Source organism: Stegastes partitus, unplaced genomic scaffold (genome assembly GCF_000690725.1).
Source record: "Stegastes partitus isolate 25-593 unplaced genomic scaffold, Stegastes_partitus-1.0.2 Scaffold190, whole genome shotgun sequence".
Taxonomy (NCBI): Eukaryota; Metazoa; Chordata; class Actinopteri; family Pomacentridae; genus Stegastes; species Stegastes partitus.
The window spans coordinates 365,755-388,972 of record NW_007577921.1 but is presented as its reverse complement, the minus strand read 5'-3'; the positions used below and the strand labels follow the sequence as shown (position 1 = coordinate 388,972).

General features: G+C 39.8%; 2 protein-coding genes and 1 long non-coding RNA gene across 3 annotated transcripts in view; 2 read left to right on the top strand and 1 right to left on the bottom strand.

Annotated features, from left to right (window-relative positions):
* The first annotated feature begins 25 nt into the window (after nt 1–25).
* Nucleotides 26–13,253, top strand: parp14rs1 (poly(ADP-ribose) polymerase family member 14-related sequence 1). The gene is made up of 17 exons (XM_008280345.1): nt 26–306; nt 516–616; nt 2,269–2,299; nt 4,012–4,254; nt 4,755–4,979; nt 5,107–7,355; nt 7,578–7,808; nt 8,040–8,261; nt 8,459–8,537; nt 8,866–9,015; nt 9,872–9,934; nt 10,123–10,296; nt 10,528–10,773; nt 10,876–11,490; nt 11,702–11,838; nt 12,149–12,323; nt 12,478–13,253. The coding sequence occupies exons 1-17, from the start codon at nt 129–131 to the stop codon at nt 12,759–12,761; spliced, it is 5,403 nt and encodes a 1,800-aa protein (XP_008278567.1). The 5' UTR covers nt 26–128; the 3' UTR covers nt 12,762–13,253.
* Nucleotides 13,254–16,365: 3,112 nt separating this feature from the next.
* On the bottom strand, nt 16,366–17,689 carry LOC103356256 (uncharacterized). The gene is made up of 2 exons (XR_520132.1): nt 17,610–17,689; nt 16,366–16,716 (listed from the first exon to the last, which is right to left on the bottom strand). It is a non-coding gene; the product is annotated as an uncharacterized LOC103356256 (long non-coding RNA).
* Nucleotides 17,690–19,045: 1,356 nt separating this feature from the next.
* The window catches only part of esyt3 (extended synaptotagmin-like protein 3), a 17,732-nt gene continuing 13,559 nt past the window's right edge, over nt 19,046–23,218 (top strand). The window contains exons 1-3 of the mRNA XM_008280340.1: nt 19,046–19,543; nt 21,371–21,412; nt 22,981–23,115. Coding sequence (XP_008278562.1) covers nt 19,208–19,543; nt 21,371–21,412; nt 22,981–23,115 — 513 coding nt within the window. The 5' untranslated portion in view covers nt 19,046–19,207. The remainder of the gene's footprint in view (nt 19,544–21,370; nt 21,413–22,980; nt 23,116–23,218) is intronic.

The following is a 23,218-nucleotide window of genomic DNA, read 5'->3' as shown; positions in this document are numbered from 1 at the left end:
CCTCAATGGGCCAGTCTGAGCCAATCCACCCTGGCTCCGGTCGAACCGTCATAAAGATAGCAGCCGTTGCATTTCCTAAGAAACAAAAGTGAAAGTAGCTTCGCGCAGACGGTGTCCGGCCGGCAGCGATGGCTGACGCAGGTTCTTACCCTCTGCTCGTCGAGCTCGAAGAAAACAGCTTACCGAAGTTAAAAAACAAACTCGTGAAATACTTCCAAAGTAAGAAGTCTAACGGTGGAGGAGACTGTGAAGTGGAGTATGAGGACGGCAGCAGGACGGCGCTGCTCCGCTTCCGCAGCGAGAAAGGTAGGAGAAGCGAGTTCGTATTTTTTCACTTAGCACAGTTTGGAAGTGTTTATTTTATTTTATTTTATTTATTTACACAAAGCCTGCTTTATTAAGTGATTTATCTGTCAGTTTGGAAAACAACAACAGCGACATAAAAAAATAAAAAATAAAAAATAAACGCTGTCAGTGACGTCATTACTCAAGGCGCGTTCATGTGTTTCTCCCAGACCAGAGAAATGTTCTGGCCAAAGCATCACATCAGATCAGTGTGGGTCAAAGCGTCTTGAAGATGACGGTCCGCTTACCCACAGAGGAGAAAACTACAAAGGTGAGAGTGTGCACAAAAAGTCACGACAAGTCAGGCACACGTTGTCAGCAGCTGTGGTGTAAATCTCTGCTTTCATCAACATTGGGTGGGTCTCTACATGAGTGGGGTTCTATGTGTCAGTGCTTTAAGGCCTATTGTTTGAGGTCACAGAGGAAGTGAAACTGCAATCATTTCACTGCGTTCTGCAAGATTAACCCTCTGTCCTCCTCTTGTATGAAATTACAATAACAACAAAGTATTTCTCATTTGCTGGGGATCCTTTCCTTCCTCTTCAGATCATTTCTAGACTTCAACTATTCAAATGGGTGTGTTTTAAGACAGTAGCTGGCCCTGGCCTGCTTCCATATCACGTCATGTGAGTTATATGCTCAAGGCGGTGCTGCATGCTTAGATTTCTTCACTCTGCCCTTTCAGTGAGCAACTAACAAGCTCTAAAACACTACACAGAGCACTTGGAGAGCATTACTGGACTCTGTTTCCTTGGCACAGAGGTTATATTTATGTGTCCTTGTCAAACCAGAGGGGTGTACTACAAAGCAAGTTTGACATAGCCGGGCTTTCGAAGTTCACTCGACAAAAACTAAAGCCCCAGCCGGAGATCGTGGGTATCACAAAGGTGGTTTTCAACTTCCTTTGCCAACTCAGGCACTCTGCTTCATACTTTGTGCGCGTTCACATAAAAAGGAACATTTCACACATCATGTGACTCTTCACTCTGCACAAAATGAAACGAGCTGCTTCAGGCAACACGGTAAAATGGGTAACAATGAGGAATATAAAAATTAGTAGCGCTGCTACTACAAATAATGCAATACAGGAATACTGGTAAAAAATTTTAAAAAACTGCTAAATGTGTGTAATATATTTATTTTACTGATCAATGTAGCTGCTTATTTCTAACTGACAGCTGCACATTAAACTTGTTAAACTTTAAACTTAATATATTTAACCATTTAGGTCTGACACTGTCCCATAATGCAGGATATCACTTGAATTTTTGGCCAAATCAAAGTGAAATTAATGGTATTGATTGAATGTTCTCTGTAATAAATACCAGCAGAATAATCCATTTTCTAATCTGTTTTCTATCAGCTGCAGTAGCAGCAGAGTAAACAGACTTGACAGCAAATCAAAGCCAAATATAAAAACATATTTGTGTGATTTCTGCATCGCCAACTAAATACATGTCTGGTTCCTATGACAACACGATGCATACAGTGTGTGATACTGTAACTACACGGCTTCATTCAGTGATTTTAGTAACGCACAGCTCAGGGTGTGTGCAGATGAAACGCATTCCCTCAGCTGAGAATCTCTATTGCTCATAGAGAATCGTCAGGAAACAATTTGAATAAAGGGAGACGCCTCTTCCAGCCGATTTAGATACGAAACTCTGAACACAACCTGCTCCAGACCAGATTAGCTCCACAGCATCAGTTCCCATGAAGATCCATCCAGGTAAAAAGAGAGCCACCTTTGTGATGCTGAAAACTCTGACTTTAAGCTCAACATACCTCCATAACCCACTAATGTTGTTTTGTAGTACAGCCCTCTGCTCACACTTTTCCAAACACAAGATGTCAGTGTAACCACAAAAAAAAAATGTGATTCAAATCTTTCTTTTTTTTTTTTCTTTCTTCAATTCTATACAGGAAGCGTCTTCTGACAAAGACAACAAGACTTGTGAGTAAAGCAAATGTACACAACTACACTCTACACTCTAGCGCAAATTTGCAATCTCCACACACACACACACACACACCCACACACACACACACACACACACACACACACACACACACACATACACACACACACACACACACAGACAGACTTATCTTCTCACATTATACAGTACTGTAAATGTGTAGTCAAATACAGCCGACCTATAATTGTGCATCATTATGCATATGTTTGACAAAATGTTTGTTGAAGTTATTGACATGATTGGTCTTGTTAATCATATCTGCATATAATAAGCAAATTACAAGTACCTCAGGAAAAGCACCTGCCTCACAGTAACTGGAAATTCACCAGACTACTTTTCATTTCTTCTAACCTCTTGAAAGGCACTGTCTTTACTGACAATGGGCCGGGTGGCCATCTGTTTGTCTTCAGGCTTTGCCTTTACCAAAAGATACCTTGTCAAGAGTGTGTTGCTGTTAATCACTGAACTCAAAAGAAAGATAATTATTTGTTCAGTTTTTACATGTTGTTTTTAATCAGAGACACTTGAGAGTTTGTGCCACCTTCATACTGGGCTTGAACTGGATCGATTTGTGCCAAAGTATTTCTTCACATAAGGATCTATTTTAAGGTTTCCCCTCTCCGCATGTGCCACATGTTCCTTCTCTCTCCCTCTCTCTGTCTCCATTTTTCTTTTCTGTTTGTACAATCTGTTTATTTAGTGGGTTAAGTGCCATATATATCAAAAAACATGAAAATCTGTATGACAGCCCTGTAATGTTTGTCACAGTGGTAAAATGTCTGAAATGGCTGTTAGGTCACTCCTCCCTTCTCCAAGTCAGTGTTGACAGGACAGACTCTAAGCACCAGGCAGATGTGCAAAGATTGTGCTTTAAGAAATGGTGATAACTTTTCAGTCTTATTTGGGATAGACTACAGATCATTTCAGGAAATAACATAATAATAATTGGGTAGTATGATCAATGCCGCAAGGCAGCAACTTCACTACTCTGCTTGAAAAAGTGGCAAAAAGGAAGCAGACGGTTGTAATGGAAAAATACTGCATCTGCATTAAGAATGTCAAAGCAAGTTTGTCTAAGTTTCATTAAAGCTGAGTGGAAAGGTTTCAGGCCCAAAAATGTGTTCTCATAACATCTAGGTAAACACTAGTGGCCGTACATGGGAAGAAGAAGTTGTGCATCCCATGTGTTTAGACTTTTGATGCCTGATCCAGTGTGTTTAGTCTTCTAATGTCTGCGGATGAGTGCGTCCTGGACACCCAGCTGTTGTTTTCCAGCATGGGATTGTTATACTACTGTTGGAGTACAGACCACGCCTGTACATGTATAAGAATACTATGCTGCCTGCACTCATGTGTACTCTCCTGCAGATTGCTTGCATTCTGTATGACCTGTACCTTCAAAGCTTTGAATAAGCAAGACAAAGACAACTCAGACTACCGGACTTTATTAAGATCATAGAAAATTTCCACAACACGGTAGTCAAGTTAAGCCTAACCATCAAAATACTTTTTTTTTAATTAGATTTTCTTTTTTTAAAGTCTTTATGAGGATGCCACCTAAATAAATATTAAGTGTTGCAAAAACGTTATGGACCAAATTTAACACATTAAGTGATTTTATCCAGAATTGACTGTTTAGTGCAAGAAATGAGTGTTGATTCACTTAGCCTTTATGTCTCGTTAACAGCGCAACAGTTGAGTGCTGATGAACACCACACTGAAGCTGAAGTTGAGACAGAAGCCGAAGGCAGAGATGATGACACAGCAGATGAAGAGCTCTGCTCCACCTCAGCTGTTTTAGGAAATGTTCCAGAGACGGCAAGCCAGGAGTTTTTGGAAATGCTGGTAGAGAACATTATATCCGAAAGCTACATTTTGGAAATCTTTCGTGACACATCCTCTGCTGTGGTGACTTTCCAGAGTGGAAAAGGTACTCATTTAGGATATGCTTGTGTGTGTGTGTGCAGTAATAGTTCCAAAAAGGCAAATTTAAACAGTTTTCCTTGTACAGACAATCAAAGATGCACCTGTATAATCGTATGTCTGGTTGTTTTTAGCATTTAGAAATACTGCAGTGTTACCGTCTGCAAAAAAACTAAAGAAGTTAAGTTTAACCAATGATGGATTACCAATGGTGCTGCTTCACGTTAACATTGCAGTAAGACACCGTAAAAGGTGAATTGGAGTTCTCTAAACCACCAAAGGAAAGCAGTAAAACAACACAGAGACAACCTCGCCTTGAATACTGGAAGCCCATATGAAATTTCTGTTGTTAGTCAGCACATCCGAATAACCAGAATATACATCCAGTAAAGCAGTAAATCGTGGATTGCACTCATAATAGAACCTGACAAACTGGTGTACTTAAATCAGCTATGCATATTAAAGGGATCCTACAATATTTCTTAACTTTTCATCCCTGTTTTACAGAAAACACTGACTTCGTGACAAAATGCCCCCAAAACAAAATGTTCAAAAAGAAAGCATTAACAGTCCGACCTCTCGAACTCACACAGCAAGTTGTTGTCGAAGACATTGGAAGTTTTAACGAAGACATGCTCCGCCTCTATTTTGAGAAGAAAGGTGGGGATGTGGAAACTGTGGTGCTCAATGAAGTGGAACAGTCTGCCGTCGTGACATTTAAAGACCCCAAAGGTTAGTTCAGTCAAACTACACCTTTGATATTCCTCTGTGAATGTACAATATGCCAATGATATACAGTGACAGTGATTACAACCATTGTAGACCATGTGGCAGTTGATTTTATTTTTTCTTTTTATAGCTGTTAGCAAAATTCTGAAGACGAAGCATTGCATCAAGCAGCAAGAAATCAGAGTTTTTCCTTTTTATCAATCTTTGGGAATCGTCCTCTATGGCAAAGACAAGCCTTCACTAAAACTTCCTGCCGTGATCTCTGAACCCATCGACAATACCGTCTGGAAATACCTCAGGGACAATCAGTCAGCAGCAGAGACCATTCGTAGTGACTTGGCAAAACACTTCTGCAACGTAAACCTCGACCAACCTACCGTGCGCTTGAGTCCTGTTTCTTCACTACTGCAGCAAAAGGAGGCCAAAATCCTTATCAAAGAGTGGAGGGATACTGTGAAGTCAGCCTTTGCAAAAGCTGTGTCAGAATTCCAATCCCTGAAGTTCCACCCAAAGTCAGATGTATGGGAAGAGACTGAGGAGAAGATCAGAGCGATGCTTAAGAATGAAGATGCAGTTGTAGTGCCTGATAAAGCCAATGGTGTCTTGTCAGTGGGCGGTCCAGTGAATAATGTCAACAGACTCGAGAAAACTATTTCTGAAGTCATTGACAATGTCGCAAAAAGGGTGCAGAGGGAGAAAGCGAGCGTAACACAAGAGATCAAAGTGCCACCATCTGTGTTCCACATCCTGTGTCAAGATGGTCTCAAGGACAAGCTTCTATGTGTGTACCCAGAGCTCAAAATGTCATTTGGAGAAGACAGTTCCCATTTAAAAGTAACTGGCATAGGGGATGAGATTTTTGCAGCAAACAAAGTTATATTGGAAGCAATGTTTGCATTAAAACGGCAAACTTTAGAGCTAGATAAGTATGTTCTTGACTTGTTGAAGAAGGAGCAACAAGAGGAGCTGACAAAAGCTCTCCTCATATCTAAAGGAATAAATGCAGCCTTTGAGATCAATCCGTACAGAGTGCAGCTCCTTGCTGTTTCTGACAAAGACCTTAATGATGCTGAAGACCATCTGCAACGCCTGCTGAAATCTGAGTACATTGATGTTGAAGACACTAATGTTCTGGAGAAACCAGAGTGGCAGTGCCTGGTCAGTAAGTTAGAGAGTGACAACAGTAAATCATGCAGCAGAACTCGAATCCACACCACTAGTAAACAAGTCGTGGTGTCTGGCCCAGAGGATAGTGTTAGAAAAGTTAGCAGGGAACTTGACAACTTCTTAACGCAGAATGCTCAAGTCGAAGAAACTGCTGAGATCAAGCCCAATGTCATCGTTGAATACATCAGAAATCTCAACACATCGTGGTTGGAGAAATTGGAAGATAAGGTGGTGGTGTCATACAGAAAGGACGCCATCTGTCTAAGCGGGTCAAGAGTTGATGTGGTAAACTGCAAGACATTGGTGGAAAACTTAGTCTCTTCTGTGTTCTTTGACACTTTAGAAATCCCCAAGCCTGGAGGAAAGAAGTTCTTCCAGGATAATGAAACTATGTATGTTTCCACACTGAAAACCGAAACCGGTTGTCTGGTCCAGTTGGTTGACGAGACTGCTGATGGACAGAATGACTCAGCCCGTAGACAAGTACCAAAACCTGTATACCAAGTTGAGACAACTGATGGAGTGGAAATAGCTGTTTGCAAGGCAGATGTGTGCAGTTACCCGGTACATGCAGTTGTCAATGCTTCTAATGAGATCTTGAAAGACGATGGAGATCTTTCTACAGCACTTTTGAATGCTGCGGGCCCTCAGTTGCAGGATGAATTGGACAGACAAATTAGCTTGAAGGGACAGCTCAAGCCCGGAGACTGTGTCATAGCTGGTGCTGGAGGGCAGCTGCGTTGCAAAAAAATCATTCACGCACAGTTACCACATTATGATTCGGCTAAACCCCAAAAGGCTGTGGCGCAGTTAAAAAGAGCTGTTAAAGGAAGCTTAGAACTTGCTGAAATGGATGGCTGCATCTCTGTTGCTCTTCCTGCCGTCAGCAGTGCCCTTCGCTTTCCCCTCAGTGTGTGTGCAAGCACCATTGTCAAAGCAGTTAAGGAATACTGTGATGAGAAGTATGAAGATAACACCTTGAGGAGAATTCATCTGGTGAACAACGACGACAGTGTTGTCCAGGCTATGGAGAAAGCCGTCAGACAAGAGTTTGGAAATAATGGTGTCAGTCATTCTCAACAAACTCTTCCCACCACGTCTACCAAGTCTACGCTTGTGAAGTCTGCTGGATCAACCCCTTTCTTGTTTCAAGTGCAAACTAAAGAGGGCGTGTGCATCACTCTTACGAAAGGACACATAGAGGCTGCGACGGTAATTAACATTTTTTGTTATACTTCGTCAAAAGCAAATAGTTAACAAGTCCACATGAAGAGACTAAAGACTGTTACAGTACACAGCAGTAATTATTGATCCTGTGCTCTAGCGCTAACGTGTTAATATGACCGACTTTGTGGGGCTTGACTGATTTTGTGTTTGACTGACTTTCGTTGAACTGATGCTTGACTTTTCTGGTATATAAAAACGCATTTTCAGACGGAGGTGATCGTGAATACTGTGTCTGAAGATCTTGCACTTAACAAAGGGGCAGTTTCAAATGCAATCCTGAGTGCGGCTGGATCCAAACTTCAGCAGTTGGTTACAGCAAGCAACGCCAGTGGAACTATCGGGGAAGTTGTTGTCACCGACGGCTGCAAACTGAAGAGCAAACAAGTTTTTCATGCAGTTTTACCTCGTTGGGACAGTGGCAGTAGCGCAGCCAAAAAGGTGAAGTGTTATGTCATGAATAGTAAATGACTTTTGTAATCTGAATTTGATGAAAAGTCAAAACATTTCTTAAGGAATGTACTTTAGAGCTAAACGGTTTAAGTTCCATTTTCTCTGTAAAACTAATTTGTGTAAACAACATCATTAACTTTCAATATACAGTTGCTGGATAAATGTAGTGCACTTAGATATGAACAGTGGTGGTATTAATATGTATGCTGTGTCTTTCAGACCTTGACTGGAATCTTAAAGGATTGCTTGGGCAAGGCAGAGGATACTGGTCTGACCTCCATATCCTTCCCTGCCTTTGGCACTGGAAACCTGGGTTTCCCTAAAGACGTTGTCGTTTCTTTGATGTTGGACAAAATCTTGTCATTCAGCAGTAAAAACAAGCCTAAGCACCTAAAGAAGATTGTGATTGTTCTGTACCCCAAAGATGCACAGACTATCCAGGTAAGCACAGATAACAAGCTTTGAAGGAATTTCATGCAAACATTTACAGGGAAATGAACTGTGAGGCCAGATCAGTGTTATCCACCCACTCACCACAAAAGCTCTTTTTACAAGGACATAAGGACTTTTTTTATTTTTTTTTTGCTTTGATGTAATTTATGTGTTTTGGTTGAAGATTTCTCGAACTCTGTCGGTAGGTTTTCAGTGATGAATTTAAGAAGAAGTTCCCCAATGCCTCTAGTGGTTCAGTGTCTACGAGTTCCACACCAAGTGCAGGTAGGCAACATTGTTTTATGTCTATTTTTTATTTGTAGTTACAATGTATTAGAACAAATGTAAAGATGACGCACATTAATTAATGTATTAATAGACTCAGCAAGATTTCATGTATTCTGTTTTACACCCGGCAAATCTTTATAAAGCTGTATATTTACAGTAGTAATTCCCAATTTACACTGTGTTTGTATCAGCCAGCTATTTCACAGTTTCACCAGTTTTGAATTGTTACAGTTTTTAACAGATTCATTTTCATTCAGTTTCATTTTTACTCTGTATTTGCCACAACATTTTTTTCTGTACGCTCTGTGGTTATGTCCACCACCAGGAGGACCCTTCTCTAAAGTTGCCTCAAGCTCAGGAATGCATGAGGCTAAAATGGGGAGGGTGACTGTACAGGTCGTCACAGGAGACATAACCAAGGAGACCACTGATGTCATTGTCAACTCCTCCAATGACGATTTTTCTCTTAAGTCAGGTAAATATTAGCATGAACGGGAACATTTCAATCATCCATTCATCCATTATCTATACACCATTTAATTCTCACTGGGGTCGCGGGGGGCTGGAGTCTATCCCAGCTGACTTAGGGTGAAGGCAGGGGACACCTGGACAGGTCACCAGTCTATCACAGGGCTACACTTAGAGACAGACAACCAAGCACACTCACATTCACACCTACAGACAATTTAGAATCACCAATTAACCTCAACATGTTTTTGGACTGTGTGGGAGGAAGCCGGAGAACCTGGAGAGAACCCACGCTGCACGGGGAGAACATGCAAACTCCACACAGAAAGATCCCAGGTGTCCTCATTGGGACGCAAACCGTCGACCTTCTTGCTGCGAGGCGACGGTGCTAACCACCTTCCAGCCCATATTTCAATCATGCAAAATGATTTTAAATGAGATTCATCCATAAGGCAACGACTGCCTCCGACCAGAGATTTTCATAGTTGACTAGTCATCAGATGTTTATGATGTCAATTTAGTTTATCTAAATGTATACTTTTTGAGGTTCTCTGAACAAAAATTGACTTCCAGTGCTGATAGAGAACATTATAAGTAACTGTACCACATTACAGAGAAACCCAGAGCCAGTCACAAGCCTTAATTATATGAAGTAAGTTGCAGCAACATCGACAGAAGTGGTTGGATAATGATTCCAAATGTGTTGGAAAGAAACTGAACATTTTGTTCGTAAGCCTAATCATATGTCACCTTCTTGATCCCACACTTTGAATTCCATAAATTAGTTGCACACTGTGCGTTCGTTAACCCATCACATTTTGTATGTATTTGTTTGATATAAGTTTTATTTTTTTCTTCTCTAGGTGTATCTAAGGCTATTCTGGATGCAGCTGGTCAGGCTGTTGAAGCCGAATGCCAAACCCTTGGTAATGTTACTCACTTAATGACACTGTAACCAAGAGATAACCTCAAAATCAGTTTTCTGTCGAGGTGATAGAGTAGATACTGAATTAATAATTAGACAATTCTGTAGTCACAAGATTGTTCAGATAAGAAATGTTGCTCATGGTTGTCATGGTTTAAAATCATTCCGATCCACTGTTTACACCTTTAGGTGCACAGTCCAACACGGACATGATAATGACGCAGCCAGGTAACCTGCAGTGTAAGAAGATCCTTCACCTGGTTGGTCGGACGGACCCAGTAAAAATCAACGAGGCTGTGAAAGATGCACTCCAAATGTGTGTGAAAAACTACACTTCTATTTCATTTCCTGCCATTGGCACAGGTGAGAGCAGATTTCAGTAATTTATTATATGTAAGGTCTTGACATATATGCTCAAACATATTTTAGCTGAGGGTATTGAAGGCATAATAAAAGTATGAAATTCAGTTTAAGGCAATTTTAATGTTTAAATTGCATTTTGGATTTAAATGGATATTAAATAGATTTCCTTCTTTCCACAGAACAAATTTCACATCTTTTTTAAAAGACTTTATTTCTGCTTTGCCTTTTTAGGTCAAGGAAATGTACAAGCAAGGCAGGTGGCAGATGCCATGCTGGATGCAGTGATTGAAGTGTTGAGCCAAAACACCTCCAGTACCCTGACTACAGTCCGCATAGTTATTTTCCAGGCACCGATGCTAAAGGAATTCTACAACAGCATGCAAGAGAGAGAAACACCTGACCCAAAGCCCGTTGCAACACCTTCGTCTGATCCTAAGGATAAAGGGTGGTGGGAAAACATTGGCTCCAAAATCAAATGTAAATGCAGAAACAGAGCTAATTTTGGTTCTCACATTCCCTTGTCTGTATTCAGTTTTGAATGTTTCATTCTAACTTAGGTCTTGCAATTTGTTCTTTCAGCATTTTTTGTTTCCGAAAGGACTGAAAAGCTACAAATGGAGGGGGACATTGTCATCGAGGGTCTACAAGTGGACCCTGCCTGCTTTCATATCTGCGGTGACACACAGGCTGACGTAGACTTAGCCAAGCAGTGGATCGACAACCTGATATCCACAGAGCAAACCAGTGTCACGATTTCAGACTACACCATCATTAGCTTCTCTGGTGCAGACCACCAGCAGATTGTTGAGATCCAAAAGACCTTGGGCGTCAGCATAAAAACTGAAATCATAAACGCTCAAGCCTCAGTTACAATTGAGGGCCTCAGCAAGGATGTGCTCCAAGCCAGCAATCAGATCCATCAGATGCTGAAGAAGGTGAGAGATGAGGAGGAGATGAAGAGGAAGGTGGAGCTGGCTAGCACAGTGGTAGACTGGCAGTACCAGCAGCAGGGCTCTCAGTTTCAGAGTTTTGATGCAAAGACCAACTTTGAGCTTGAGCGAGCACTGAAGAAGAATCTACCAAATGTAAAAGTCAAAGTCCTCGGTCAAGACTACACAGTCGCCATGCCAAGTGGACCAGCCGCTGACAGCACGGGAAGCACCCTGCAGATAAAGCGAATTGACAAACTAAAAGGTATTTCACAGATGAATGAGGAGTTACTTCTCATTCTGCTTTTGAGTCCTCGCAAACCAGAAATCTTTGAGTGTTTGTAGCGTGCATCATGAATTCTCTTGCTGCTTTTTCTACAGGTCTGGCATCTGCCACAGGTTTTCTAAGCCATAAAAAATGACAAAATTGTTAATTCCAATAACAATAAAATGCAATTTGTCTGTTTTGCCACTAGATGAAGATGTAGCTGAGCAGTGGGATACCATGCCAGATAACACCACAAGTCTCGCAGTCACCATCACTGCTGGGACACCAGAGCACACTGAAATCCTGAATCTGTTCCAGGCCTCCTGCAATAGAACGGTTACCAAGGTAACATTAAACATGCTCCACTTTGATATCTTAATAATCACATGGTATCAGCAGATATTTCTTGAGAACAGAAGACATGTTGCTAGGATTAAACTTTTGTGTTTTTTGGGAAATCACTCTTATTATTATTATTTTTTTGATTGAACAAGAACATAAAGCATCATCAATGGCTGATACTGAATTGTTTTCATATTAGCCTTGTACAGTTTGTGAAGCACGTGAGTTAAATGAAATTTGTTTAAAGTGCAGTTTACAGAAGACAGTAAACTCACAGCAGATTGGTCAAAAATGTACTTTGCCCTTCTCTTAGATTGAGAGGATCCAGAACCCTACATTGTGGAGCAGTTATCAGATCAAGAAGCGTGACATGGAGCTGAGAAATGGCCATCAGAACAACGAGAAACGTCTTTTCCACGGCACGTGTGAAGCCACGGCGACTACTATCAATGAACTTGGCTTCAACAGGAGTTATGCAGGAAAAAACGGTGAGAAGTTTTGGGGCATTTTTGCTGTTGTCAGAGACTTGATAGTATGAGATAGATAGATAGATAGATGTCAGGAAAGAAAAAAGAAAATGAAAGCAATGTCATATATGTTACCGATCTGCTCACTGATTTTTCGCTGCCGTTTCATTTTCAGCTACATGTTTTGGCAAAGGCTCGTACTTTGCAGTCAATGCAAGTTATTCTGCCAGTGACACCTACTCCCAGCCAAATCAAAATGGGGAGAAACTCATGTACGTCTGCCAAGTGCTGACTGGGGATTACACCGTCGGCAAAGCAGACATGATTGCACCACCAGACAAGGGAACCTCGTCTGTTCAGAAGTACGACAGCGTCGTGGACAAAATGCCCAACCCCAATATGTTTGTTATTTTCCATGACAGCCAGGCTTATCCTGAATATTTGATTACATTCCAGTGACACCGCCATGCACTGAGATGACAAAAAAGAAGATACTGCCTTACAACATTAAATAACCGTTTAATAATCACAACATTATTCTTGCATTTGTTTAACAATCTAGTTAGTTTAAACTCACAATAGGTGTTATGGTGTAACTGTATTAGCTGTTTCCAGATTTTAAAGAAACAGGCGATGATCACAAGGGTCAGTTGTTAGTAGTCAGACCTAGATAGTGCCTTGAAAATGTATCAGTGAACATCCTACAGATTTATCATGCAAACAGAAATCAGTCACATTTTACATAACACACTGTGAAATTCCACTGAACAGTTTTTATGACTCTTGGGAGACTGATTGTAAGTAACATCTCTGTTCCAGGAAATCACGTGATTACATACGCCTGTCTGTGTGCGCATAAATCAAGTTAATAATCACCTTTTGTTTTGCAAGAAAAAAACTGAACGTTAACCGCTGTTCCAATAAACAAGCCCAGACAAATGAAGAAGCACATAAATGTGTTGACTGTTTTGTGAAGAATAAATATATAATCAAGTCAAATACTTACAGCTGTGAACGACAGTACTTGTTCTAAGAAGGAACAAAAAAAAGGAATCTAATCCCCCAAACAAATTAATAAGTCAAATGGTCTATTTTTCACTCCTTGTTTGGTATTTTTACATCCAACTACGGCCCCGTTCTTCAGTCATGATAAAAAAATCCAACTCAGAAAGTAATTATGATTTAGTTTCTTCCCATCTAAGATAACATTTTTTCTTTTTGAACCAACTTCCAAACTTTTGTTTAAAATTGCTGATTTTGAATTCGTATTACAGCAACTTCTTTGCAAAAGTTACCACATTGCTATTTATTCTGTGCAGAATAAGTCAAGTTCTAGATCTGACGAATTATTTATTTTTTATTTTTTTAATTGTCTCCTTGGATTGCATCCAAGAACATCCAAAGAAGAAATCCCTGAGTACCAAAATCATAGTCATTTGTTGGTATTCAGACTCTTTTACTTTTTTTGCTTTAGGTTGTAGAATTAAGTTGAAATAAAACAGACATTTTCCTCAATTAGTGACAACATAGAAACATTATTTATTTTTAACATATTAAAGACCAAATGCGAGCACTCTCATTCAGACCTACTCATTTGAGTATTTTGTAGAAGCCCCTTTGGCAACCTACCTAAGTCTCTGTAGGCTTTGCACATCTGGATTTGGACAGTTAATTACTTTCTTTCTGACACCTCCTGTCAAGCTCCATTAGATTAGATGGGAAGCATCTGTGAACAGCTACCTTCACGTCTGTCCTCTGATTGTCTATGGGGTTTAAATCTGGGCTTTATCTGGGACACTGAAGGCCAGATAGGCTCGTCCTGAAGCCACTCCAGTGTTGTCTTTGCTCTATGTTTTGGTTCACCGTCGGTTGCTGCACTCCGTAGCAGGTATCCCTTCCTTCCTCTCTGCATTTGGCTGCAGACAACCTTCTCTGCCTCTGTTGGCCCATAGCCCCATCGTGAGATGCTGCTACCACCAGGTTTCGCTGGACTGATGATATTAGCAGGTGATGATCAATGTTTGGTGCTCACCAGGTATAATGCTTAGAGTTCTGGCCTCAAAACTTTTGTCTCATCAGATCAGATAATCTTTAATACTTTTGGAGTCCTTGAAGAGCAGTTTGTCAGACTCCAAGCAGGCTATCAAGCACTTTCAAGGCTTCTGTCGAGCTGCTCCGTCATACAATCCTGCTTGATAAAATGCTGCTGAGGTACTTGCTCTTCTGGGAGATTTTCCCATCTCTGTAAAGAATTTTTGAAGATCTATTAGAATGACAGTGAAGTCCCTCTTCTCCTTCTGATCAAGGACTGTCTTGCTTGGTTGCTTGGTTTGGCAAGGCAGCCCACTCTGTGACTGAGGCCACTTCGCTCTCTCAAAGCTTTAGAAATGGTTTTTTATACTCTTGTCGTCGTTTGTGCCACACCACACCTTTATCACAGGTTTACAGAGAGTTCCTTGGACTTTACTGGTTTTCATCTTGACATGGAGTGTCACTCGGTGGTTACAACACAGGTAAGATAAGATAAACTTTATTGATCCCTTAAACAGAGAAATGTTCACTGTAAGTGGGTCGTTGCGTCCCGTTTTAAGCTACATGTAAGCCACTAAGTGTATCACTGGTGGAAATTAATTTTCAGACAGGACGATCCTTAAGCCATACCAGATGTTTAGCTCACTCATATTAAAAAGTATTAAAGAGACTAAAGAAAAGAGATAACAAAGAAAAACACCCTCAAACGAAAAGTTAACCAACAGTGAGGGTTCTTTTTAAACACTAAGACTTTGAGTAAAGACAAAAGTTTTAGTGCATTTCAGCCCTTTATATATTAAAGAGATTTTTTCCAACCCCTTTTAGTTCACTCTTTCATCCGTCCATGCTAGCTGGCTATACCTTCAAATATTCATCTACTGTACAAAACGTGTGCTGTCTAATCAGCATCTTGTTACGCCACACCTGTGAGGAGGATGGATTATCTTGGCAAAGGAGAAGCGCTCGGTAACACAGATGTAGACAAATTTGTGAATAATATTTGAGAGAAAAGGCCTTTTGTGTACATAGAAAAAAGTCTCAGATCTTTGAGTTCAGTTCATGAAAAATGGGAGCAAAAACAAGTGTTGTGTTTAGATTTTTATTCAGTGTAAATATCACCAAAATTAAATTTGAAGACTAATTCAACAAAATTTTCATGAAGGTCAATATTAAAACTTGAAAGCCTATGACAAAAATACTTGTGCTGATGGGATGTTCTGGTGATAAATTAATTCCTGTTGACTTATTAGTGACATGCTTGCAACTTATACTACAGTTGTTGAATTAATAAGAGGATCTAAAAGGACCTTTAATGCTTGAATGGAGACTTAAAGTGAAATTTAGTGCCAAAATCTTCTTACAGTGGTAAATTTCCAGATTCATCAGATGGGTCAAAGGGAAATCACAGACTTCTTATCACACAGCTTTATTAAAATGAGATTCTCTGCTAGACTCTCTGACGCCATCTACAGGACAGACTGCATCAGTGTACATGCAGTTTGTCTATTTTATCTCAGTTTTACTCCAGGAAAGAACAGAGGTTCCCTACATTTTATCATAGATTGCATAAGAAAGATGGACGCAGCAACCGTGACTGAAAAATGAAGCCAAACCGGAAGTGTTGAAAACCTGCAATACTGTACGGCTCTGGTTCTCATGGACCTCAGTTCTAAAAAGCAAAACTCAGATCAGGAAATGCAGCTTTTCTACAGCTCAGGATTTTTTTTTTCATTAAGTTTAATGGTCCAACCCAGAGATCAGGTGGTCAGTCTGAAAATAATTCAATATTGAATGTTATATAAGTTTTATATATAACAGGGGGCGTGGCTGCTTGATTGACAGTCTGCTCTGGATTGATTGACAGTTGGTCTGGAAGGAAGACCTCATCCGGTTGTGAAGGAGGAGACTGTTTTGTATTCACAGGTTCCACTACTTGCCTTTAACTTCATCTCTGCTGTTGTTGCATATTGACAACTCAGAGTACATGTTGCTATCATTTAGAGCAGATACGCAGCATTAAAACATTACAGCATTCAGGGCAAGAAGTTCAATAATGCCTTTATTGCACATTTAAAAACTACAAATCTAAACTGAAAAGATGTGTAAAAGTATGTAATACATGGGTAAAATAAATGTGTTGTCCAGCTTACAGTGAAGCGTTATTACGTAACAGTCACAAAACAAGTGTGCATGATGAAGAGAGGCAGCTGAATCGGCAGTGCAGCATTATTGTTGTTACTGGAATAGATGAGGATGACATAAGTTGCTCTTCCTATCAGGGATGAAGAAGGTGAGAAGACTCTTCCAGCTCAGGCAGCCGAACGTTCATGTTCTACGTAGCTCTCAGGATCACATCAGATGTTCCCAATGATTCCCATCATGGCTGGAAGGAAAAGACACAAACAGTGAGGTACAATTCATTCCAGCTGCTGTAAGATTAAATACGAGAGTGTACACGGCAGGGTATGAATGTAAAACAGTAGAAAGTGGGATGTTTTTGTCATATATTCTAACTGTATGGAGGTGTTTGTTTTCCTGGTCGAGGACAGTTTCGTGCCTTAGATTTACGATCAAGTTTATGCTTTTTTATTCTAATGTATCATAATGTGAGTGACTTAGAAAAATGAAAAATAAACAGCACTCTGACTACATGAGCTCCACATGGGTATGTGACAATACATTGTTCTGCTGGATTGTTTTACATGAAATACCACCAGAAAAGTACCAATAACCTCTGTGGTTCAGTGTGCTGCTCATGACATGGAGGGTAAACCTCGTTAAGGATCATTTCAACAGATGTTTTTTCTCAGTGAAATGAACAAAAGCTGCTAAAAAAAAACAGGCATTAAGTCTGATACTGAACCAAAGAACAGTGACATGAACATCACACAGTTAAACTGAGCTTCATTAATTGAACTGGGAGATTAGCATTCATCAGTGACAGTGTTCTGTGGAGGAATGTCAGCTTGGTTTAGTTTCTACCTGCTGATCATCTACGAACAGCACGTCGAGACAGCAGCAGTAAAAAGGTTGTAATAACGTTATGACTGATCAGCTGTGGTGGCTTATTTATGACGCCGACAAACCTGATTTAGCATCAGTGTTAGCACTGAGTCAGGAAGCATAACCTGAGGTTTACAGAACAACTTTGAAACAGGGTGTTAGAGTCTAGTGTTCACTTTCACAGTAATTTCAGCTACAGGTCACTGCTTTTATATGTGATATTATCCACATGTGGACAAAAGTACAGGTTACTAAGGTGACTTTAACACTCACCTGTAGAGTTTAGCTCCACTGTTGGAAGCTAACGCTGTTAGCAGCAGCGTCCTCGGCTCTCAGTCATTCTGACCAATCACTGCTCTCCGGCTCCGCCCTCTTTCAATCTGCTGTTTCGTCTCCAAAAATCCAAGATGTCAACCAGGAAGTAGCAAAAATACTAGGCTTTACTTTTTATTAATTTTTTTATTTTTTTAAATTTTTTCCCTAGTGTTCACTTTCTCAGGACAGAAACCAGCGGGTGACCTGACGGTAGCTACGCCTTTTTTTTTTTTTTTTTTAAATCTTTCCTAAACAGTCTGTGCGTTTTATTCAATATTAAATGAACAAATGAATTAATTATCTCATGAAATAAATCCTTAAATAAATTGAGCAGGCAATAAATATAGAAATAAAAGTCACAATTAAAAAAAAAAAAACTTTTTATTTTTTCGAAGGACATGTTTAAAAGACTACTTTTGTTAATTTTTGGATTTATTTCTTTGACATGTTAATATATGTCATAGAGATATTTACTTATCTATTTAAATCCCAATAGAAACTCACAGACAGTTTTTTTTCAACATATAGATAGATAGATAGATAGATAGATAGATAGATAGATAGATAGATTAAGATTAAGATTAATTTTGGGATTTATTTCTTTGCCATACCTCTTTATTTGGTACGGATATCTGGGATATTTAGTTATTTATTTAAAACCTAAAAGAAACGCACATATGTCCACCATATCCGATTTAGAATTCAAATAACTAACTAAATAAATAAATACATTCCTTGGAAATAAATCCTCAAAATAAATAAATGTTAAAAAAAAAAAATCTAAATAAAGGACATCCCCCAGCACAACTTGTAATTATTTCAGGGAACTTTGATGTCTTAATGCCTCAATATTTATTTCATACGAATATTTATATATACATTCATGTATTTATTTATTTATTTACCATTGAATTAAATAGCACTCCATACGTTCCATCTGCAAGACAGAGTGTATTACTGCAGAAACGGTTTCTCAAACTAGTTTATCGCAACTTTAAACCTTAGAAGAAGCTCACACAAGTGCACTACTAAATGACTACAGAAATAAATGTCACAATTAAATAAACAGGTTTTTATTTTTTAAAATACGCTTTTTCCCCAAAGAAAGTAATTTTATTCATTTTAGAGGACTTTTGCTTCCTACTGCCACATTTGTTTCATCGGGATATTTATCTATTTATTCAATTTTTCAATATTTAAAAAAATAAAACCCAAAAACAAAAAACGGCATTTCTGTACAAGAGATGCCTGTCAGCAGCAGAAGTACCATATTGATTGTTTTTCACTTCTTTTTTAAGGTGGAATCTTTCTTCCTTTTTTTTCTGAACGCATTCCTCACCCATGGGTGCAGGTGTGTCTATACCTGCCTCTCAGAAGTTACAAACACGGAAGTTTTAGGACTCTCCCGGTTTTACCACTTCACCGAGTTTGGCTGCCCTGCTTCCTGACAGAGAACCGAGCTAAAGTGAGCGCAACGTCAATCAGTTCAGGCACCGAGAGGCAGCGACTCTTCTGGACCTTCGGAACCGGGGTCCCTCAGCGGGAGTACCGACTCAATGGCATCCGACGGGCAGATGTATCCAGGCGGCCCGGCGCAGGCAGCGGGGCTCGGGGGCAGCTCGGAGCAGCTGAACTCCTCCGCTGTCAACCGCCTTTTAATGGAGTTCCTGATGTACTTCGGGCGGGCCGTGTTCCTCTTCTACCCGGTCTACCTGACGGGCTACCTGGGCCTCAGTATCAGCTGGGTGCTGCTGTGCATGCTCATGGTGACCTGGTGGAAGAAAAACCGACGGTGGAAGGACGCGCGGATCGGAGGTGCCATCGAGTTTGTGGACAACGAGACGCGCGTGATCAACACAGGGCTGAAGAGTGACCTACAGATGGCAACGTGGGTACGTATCCCTGCTGGTGTGGGTATCATCAGAGACCTACTGCTGGTCACTGACTAGTCTTAAGATCACTTCAGCAGCCAGCAAAGACATCCAGCAGCATTCAGTCATTACAGAGAGCTCCAACCCTCAATATGCTTTGTGGTTAGTGGCATGTTTTTGATGCAAAGTTTAGTAAAAACATCCTCAAAATTAGCCCTGAACTGCAGGACATCATTGTCACCCTGTTGCCATGACAACAGTATTTGCATGACAAGCAGGACTGAGGCTGAACCTCCCATACTCTTGGAAAAGCCAGCCACATGTCCTGTTAGTCTGCCGCTGGTCTCACCTCTCCACATTTGGTTACACCACACCCTGTCCAAAAGTGACTCACGGGACTATAAGACAATAAGCCAGAGAGCTTCTTCTTATGTCAGAGGAATGTGATGTGTACAATAGATGTGAAATCAGATCACGTTTTTATTTTATTTTTTTGTCTGGTGGGGGCAGTTCGTGTCTTGCTGCCTTCTGTATTTGTGTGTGTGAGAGAGAGATTCCAGATGTTGCATGTGATAAGCAGATTAGCAGATCTGATTCCTGATTTCCACCCAGTGTAAATAAGTTATATAAGTGGTGGAAGAAGTATTCAGATGCATTTCTTAAGTAAATGTACTAATGCAGCAAAGTTACAATACTGAATTTCAAGTAAAAGCAAGGAAAATCGCCTTTAAGTAAGTGTTAGTAGCCAGATGTAAGTAGTAGTGCAGGTGTGGTCCCTCTAACTGATCTATATCATTGTATTATTAATAGTGAAGCATCAGTGTGTCAGCAGCATGTTAGTGTTGTAACTGCTGCAGGTCACAACTACTTTGAATCCAGTTTTATATACAACAATGGAATCTGAAAGCTCCATTTTTAAACTTTTAAAACAAATTTTCTAATCTGGGATTTTTTTTTTTTTTTGTGAGATACTGGATTATGTGAACATTCATTGAAATGCAACCATGTGAGTAGTCATTAGGGAGAAGTCAGTATTTGGTGAAGCTGCTCCTTCCAGCTTTTTGCATCCGAAGCCAAAAAGGCTGGAAAAAAATGTGTTGCATTTTAAGACCTTCGTATGTTATCTGTTGTGTAAATTCTGTGTCTTTAAAGTAACTAAAGCTGTCAAATAAATGTAGTGAAGTAGAAAGTGAAGTGTGAAATGTAAGTATAAAGTAGCATAAAATGGAGATATTTCAGCAAAGTGCAGTTACCTCAAAACTGTACAGTACTTCGTCGATTCCATTATTTTTTCAAACCGTATTCATAGATGTTGGCAAATGTCATTTGAGTCTCAGGTAAGTTTTCCCTCGCTAGCGTCTTGCAGAGCTCCCTCATTACACTTCAGTTTATGTTGACAAGATGTGGGCCCATCGGATGCTGTGTATTAGAATAATTAGTGATAATAAGTTTTATAGAATAGAATAATAGAAATAAATAGAATAATTGTAATTCCAAACCTCTGTTACAGTCCACAGCTGTGATGCTGCAGAGAAGCTTTGGTAAGCCTTAAAACAAATGCTGCTGTGCTTGCTCATAACTCAGGAACACTGGAATTTCTGGAATGCAAAGTATTTATGTAATTTTTTTCTGAGTTGGATCCGCCCGTCTTAAAGGCACTTGACTTTTTCATTTGACTGATCTCTTGTAAATTTACTCATAAATTTTGCATGAAGGGTGACTAAGAAAGAATGAAACCACAATGTCTTCCATCACCACCATCGTGCATGCCACTGTGTTGTTTGGATGATATTGATTAAAGTTGATTACAGACCAACTTCTAATGTCACTGCTTCTTTTTCTCCCAAGGTCCAGTTCGCTGATGTTGAGAAAGTGCAGTGGGTTAACAAGGTACAGTACTAAAATGAACTTCTCCTATCCTGTCCTACCTTTGTGGTTTATGGGGTCAAGGTTAGGTAGATGTCAGTCTGCTAAATCAAGCTGGTGTTTTTGTATTTTAGATCTATTTTAGGATGAAGAACATCACCTAATCTAACCATTATGACAGCAGCTACACTGCAGGGGTCAGCCAAATATTGGCCTGACTGATTATCAGATCTGATTTTCAGCATTTTTACAACAATTGGTATGTTATTTAAAAAAAAAACAAAAAAAAAAACGGATTCCTGATAAATAAATAAAATTGACAATGTGCTATTTTCTGGAGCAATGTCTCACTGACTGGTTAAACACCTTGAGTAGCAACAGTCAGCGGTGAGGGATAAATGCTGAAATGTTCTCTTTTACTTAAACATATATCAAAAAACAGTAATATTTTAGGAAAGTTTAGTGTCAGAGTTTGTGTCATTTTAAAGTCTGACAGCAAGATTTTAATTTTTAATGCAAATGTGTGTCACTTCCAAATATTGTCTGTTGGTCTCCATGATTGTTGTGTTTGTCTGATGAGGTGTTTGCTGTAAAATTAAATGCATAGACTGCACATGAAATGTTAAGCATCTGGACGATGCCATTGTAGGGGACAAAGAGATAAATTAGCTCCAAAGCAACATGCAGGTTGCATTTATTGTCAATGGCATTATTTCATCATGACAAAAAACATGTCTTGGCTCTAAAGATTTACAGTCTTTTGTTTAGAGGTGTGTGGGAGGGAATATCTATTGGTAAGAGATGAGAGCTTTCCCACACATTGTCCATTTACTTGAATAAACTTGGAAATAATATTTGGATTATTCGACCTTCATCTGGTAAAACTGAGGAAGAGAGAATATGCCAGACAACACTTCCTCAGTCGATGCCAGTCATGGAATAAGAGCCTTCAGGTGACGAGCCCCTGAGGCTGTATGCATTTAGCTGATTGGAAAGGACGTCCTGCCATCTAAACTTGACTTTCACTAATATACAACAAACAAAAACTACATCAATATATAACCTAAAATGTATAAAATTTAAACCAATTCTTGCAGAAAGACAATAGTACAGTTAGACTCACTGTCATGCTTTCACTGTTCTGGCAGTAGGTTATGGTGTTATAGAAGTGTTATTGAATATTTCAGAGTCCCACCATTGAAATACATAAACACAGTGATGAAGAAAACATTGTGCAACAATCATTGAAAGATGAAATAGATACCTCTGAATATGTCCCAGGTTACCATAAAACCAAGAAGTATAAATGCAATGAAGTAGCCACATTCACAGTGTTGGATAAGTCTGTCTGGGTGAAAGTCTAAGCACTAAAACACTGCATTTACAATAAAGTTTATGGCAAGGAATGTGACTCTGTTCTTTTATAAAAGAGCTTATGAAAAACTGAAACTCAAACATACAAAGAGTTCAATGCAACATGCCTTCTAGTATTCACCCAGGGAATAGAACAGCACAAGTGAAGTTATGTATGCTATTTGAGTAGGTGTTGAATCAAGGCGTTTTCATATGCTCTGTTTTATTCATGTGTTCAGGTGTTGGAGCAGGCGTGGCCTTTCTTTGGGATGTACATGGAGAAGTTTCTTAAAGAAACCATCCAGACGACCGTCAGGCAGTCCAGCGCTGCGCTCAAGACGTTCTCTTTTACCAAGGTCCACTTTGGACACATTGTGAGTTTGCATTTATCATTTCTATCTATCTGATCTGCTGTTCACACTTCATCCTTCATTTAGGTTTCACCTTATTCATCAGTTAAACAGTGGCCATACAGTG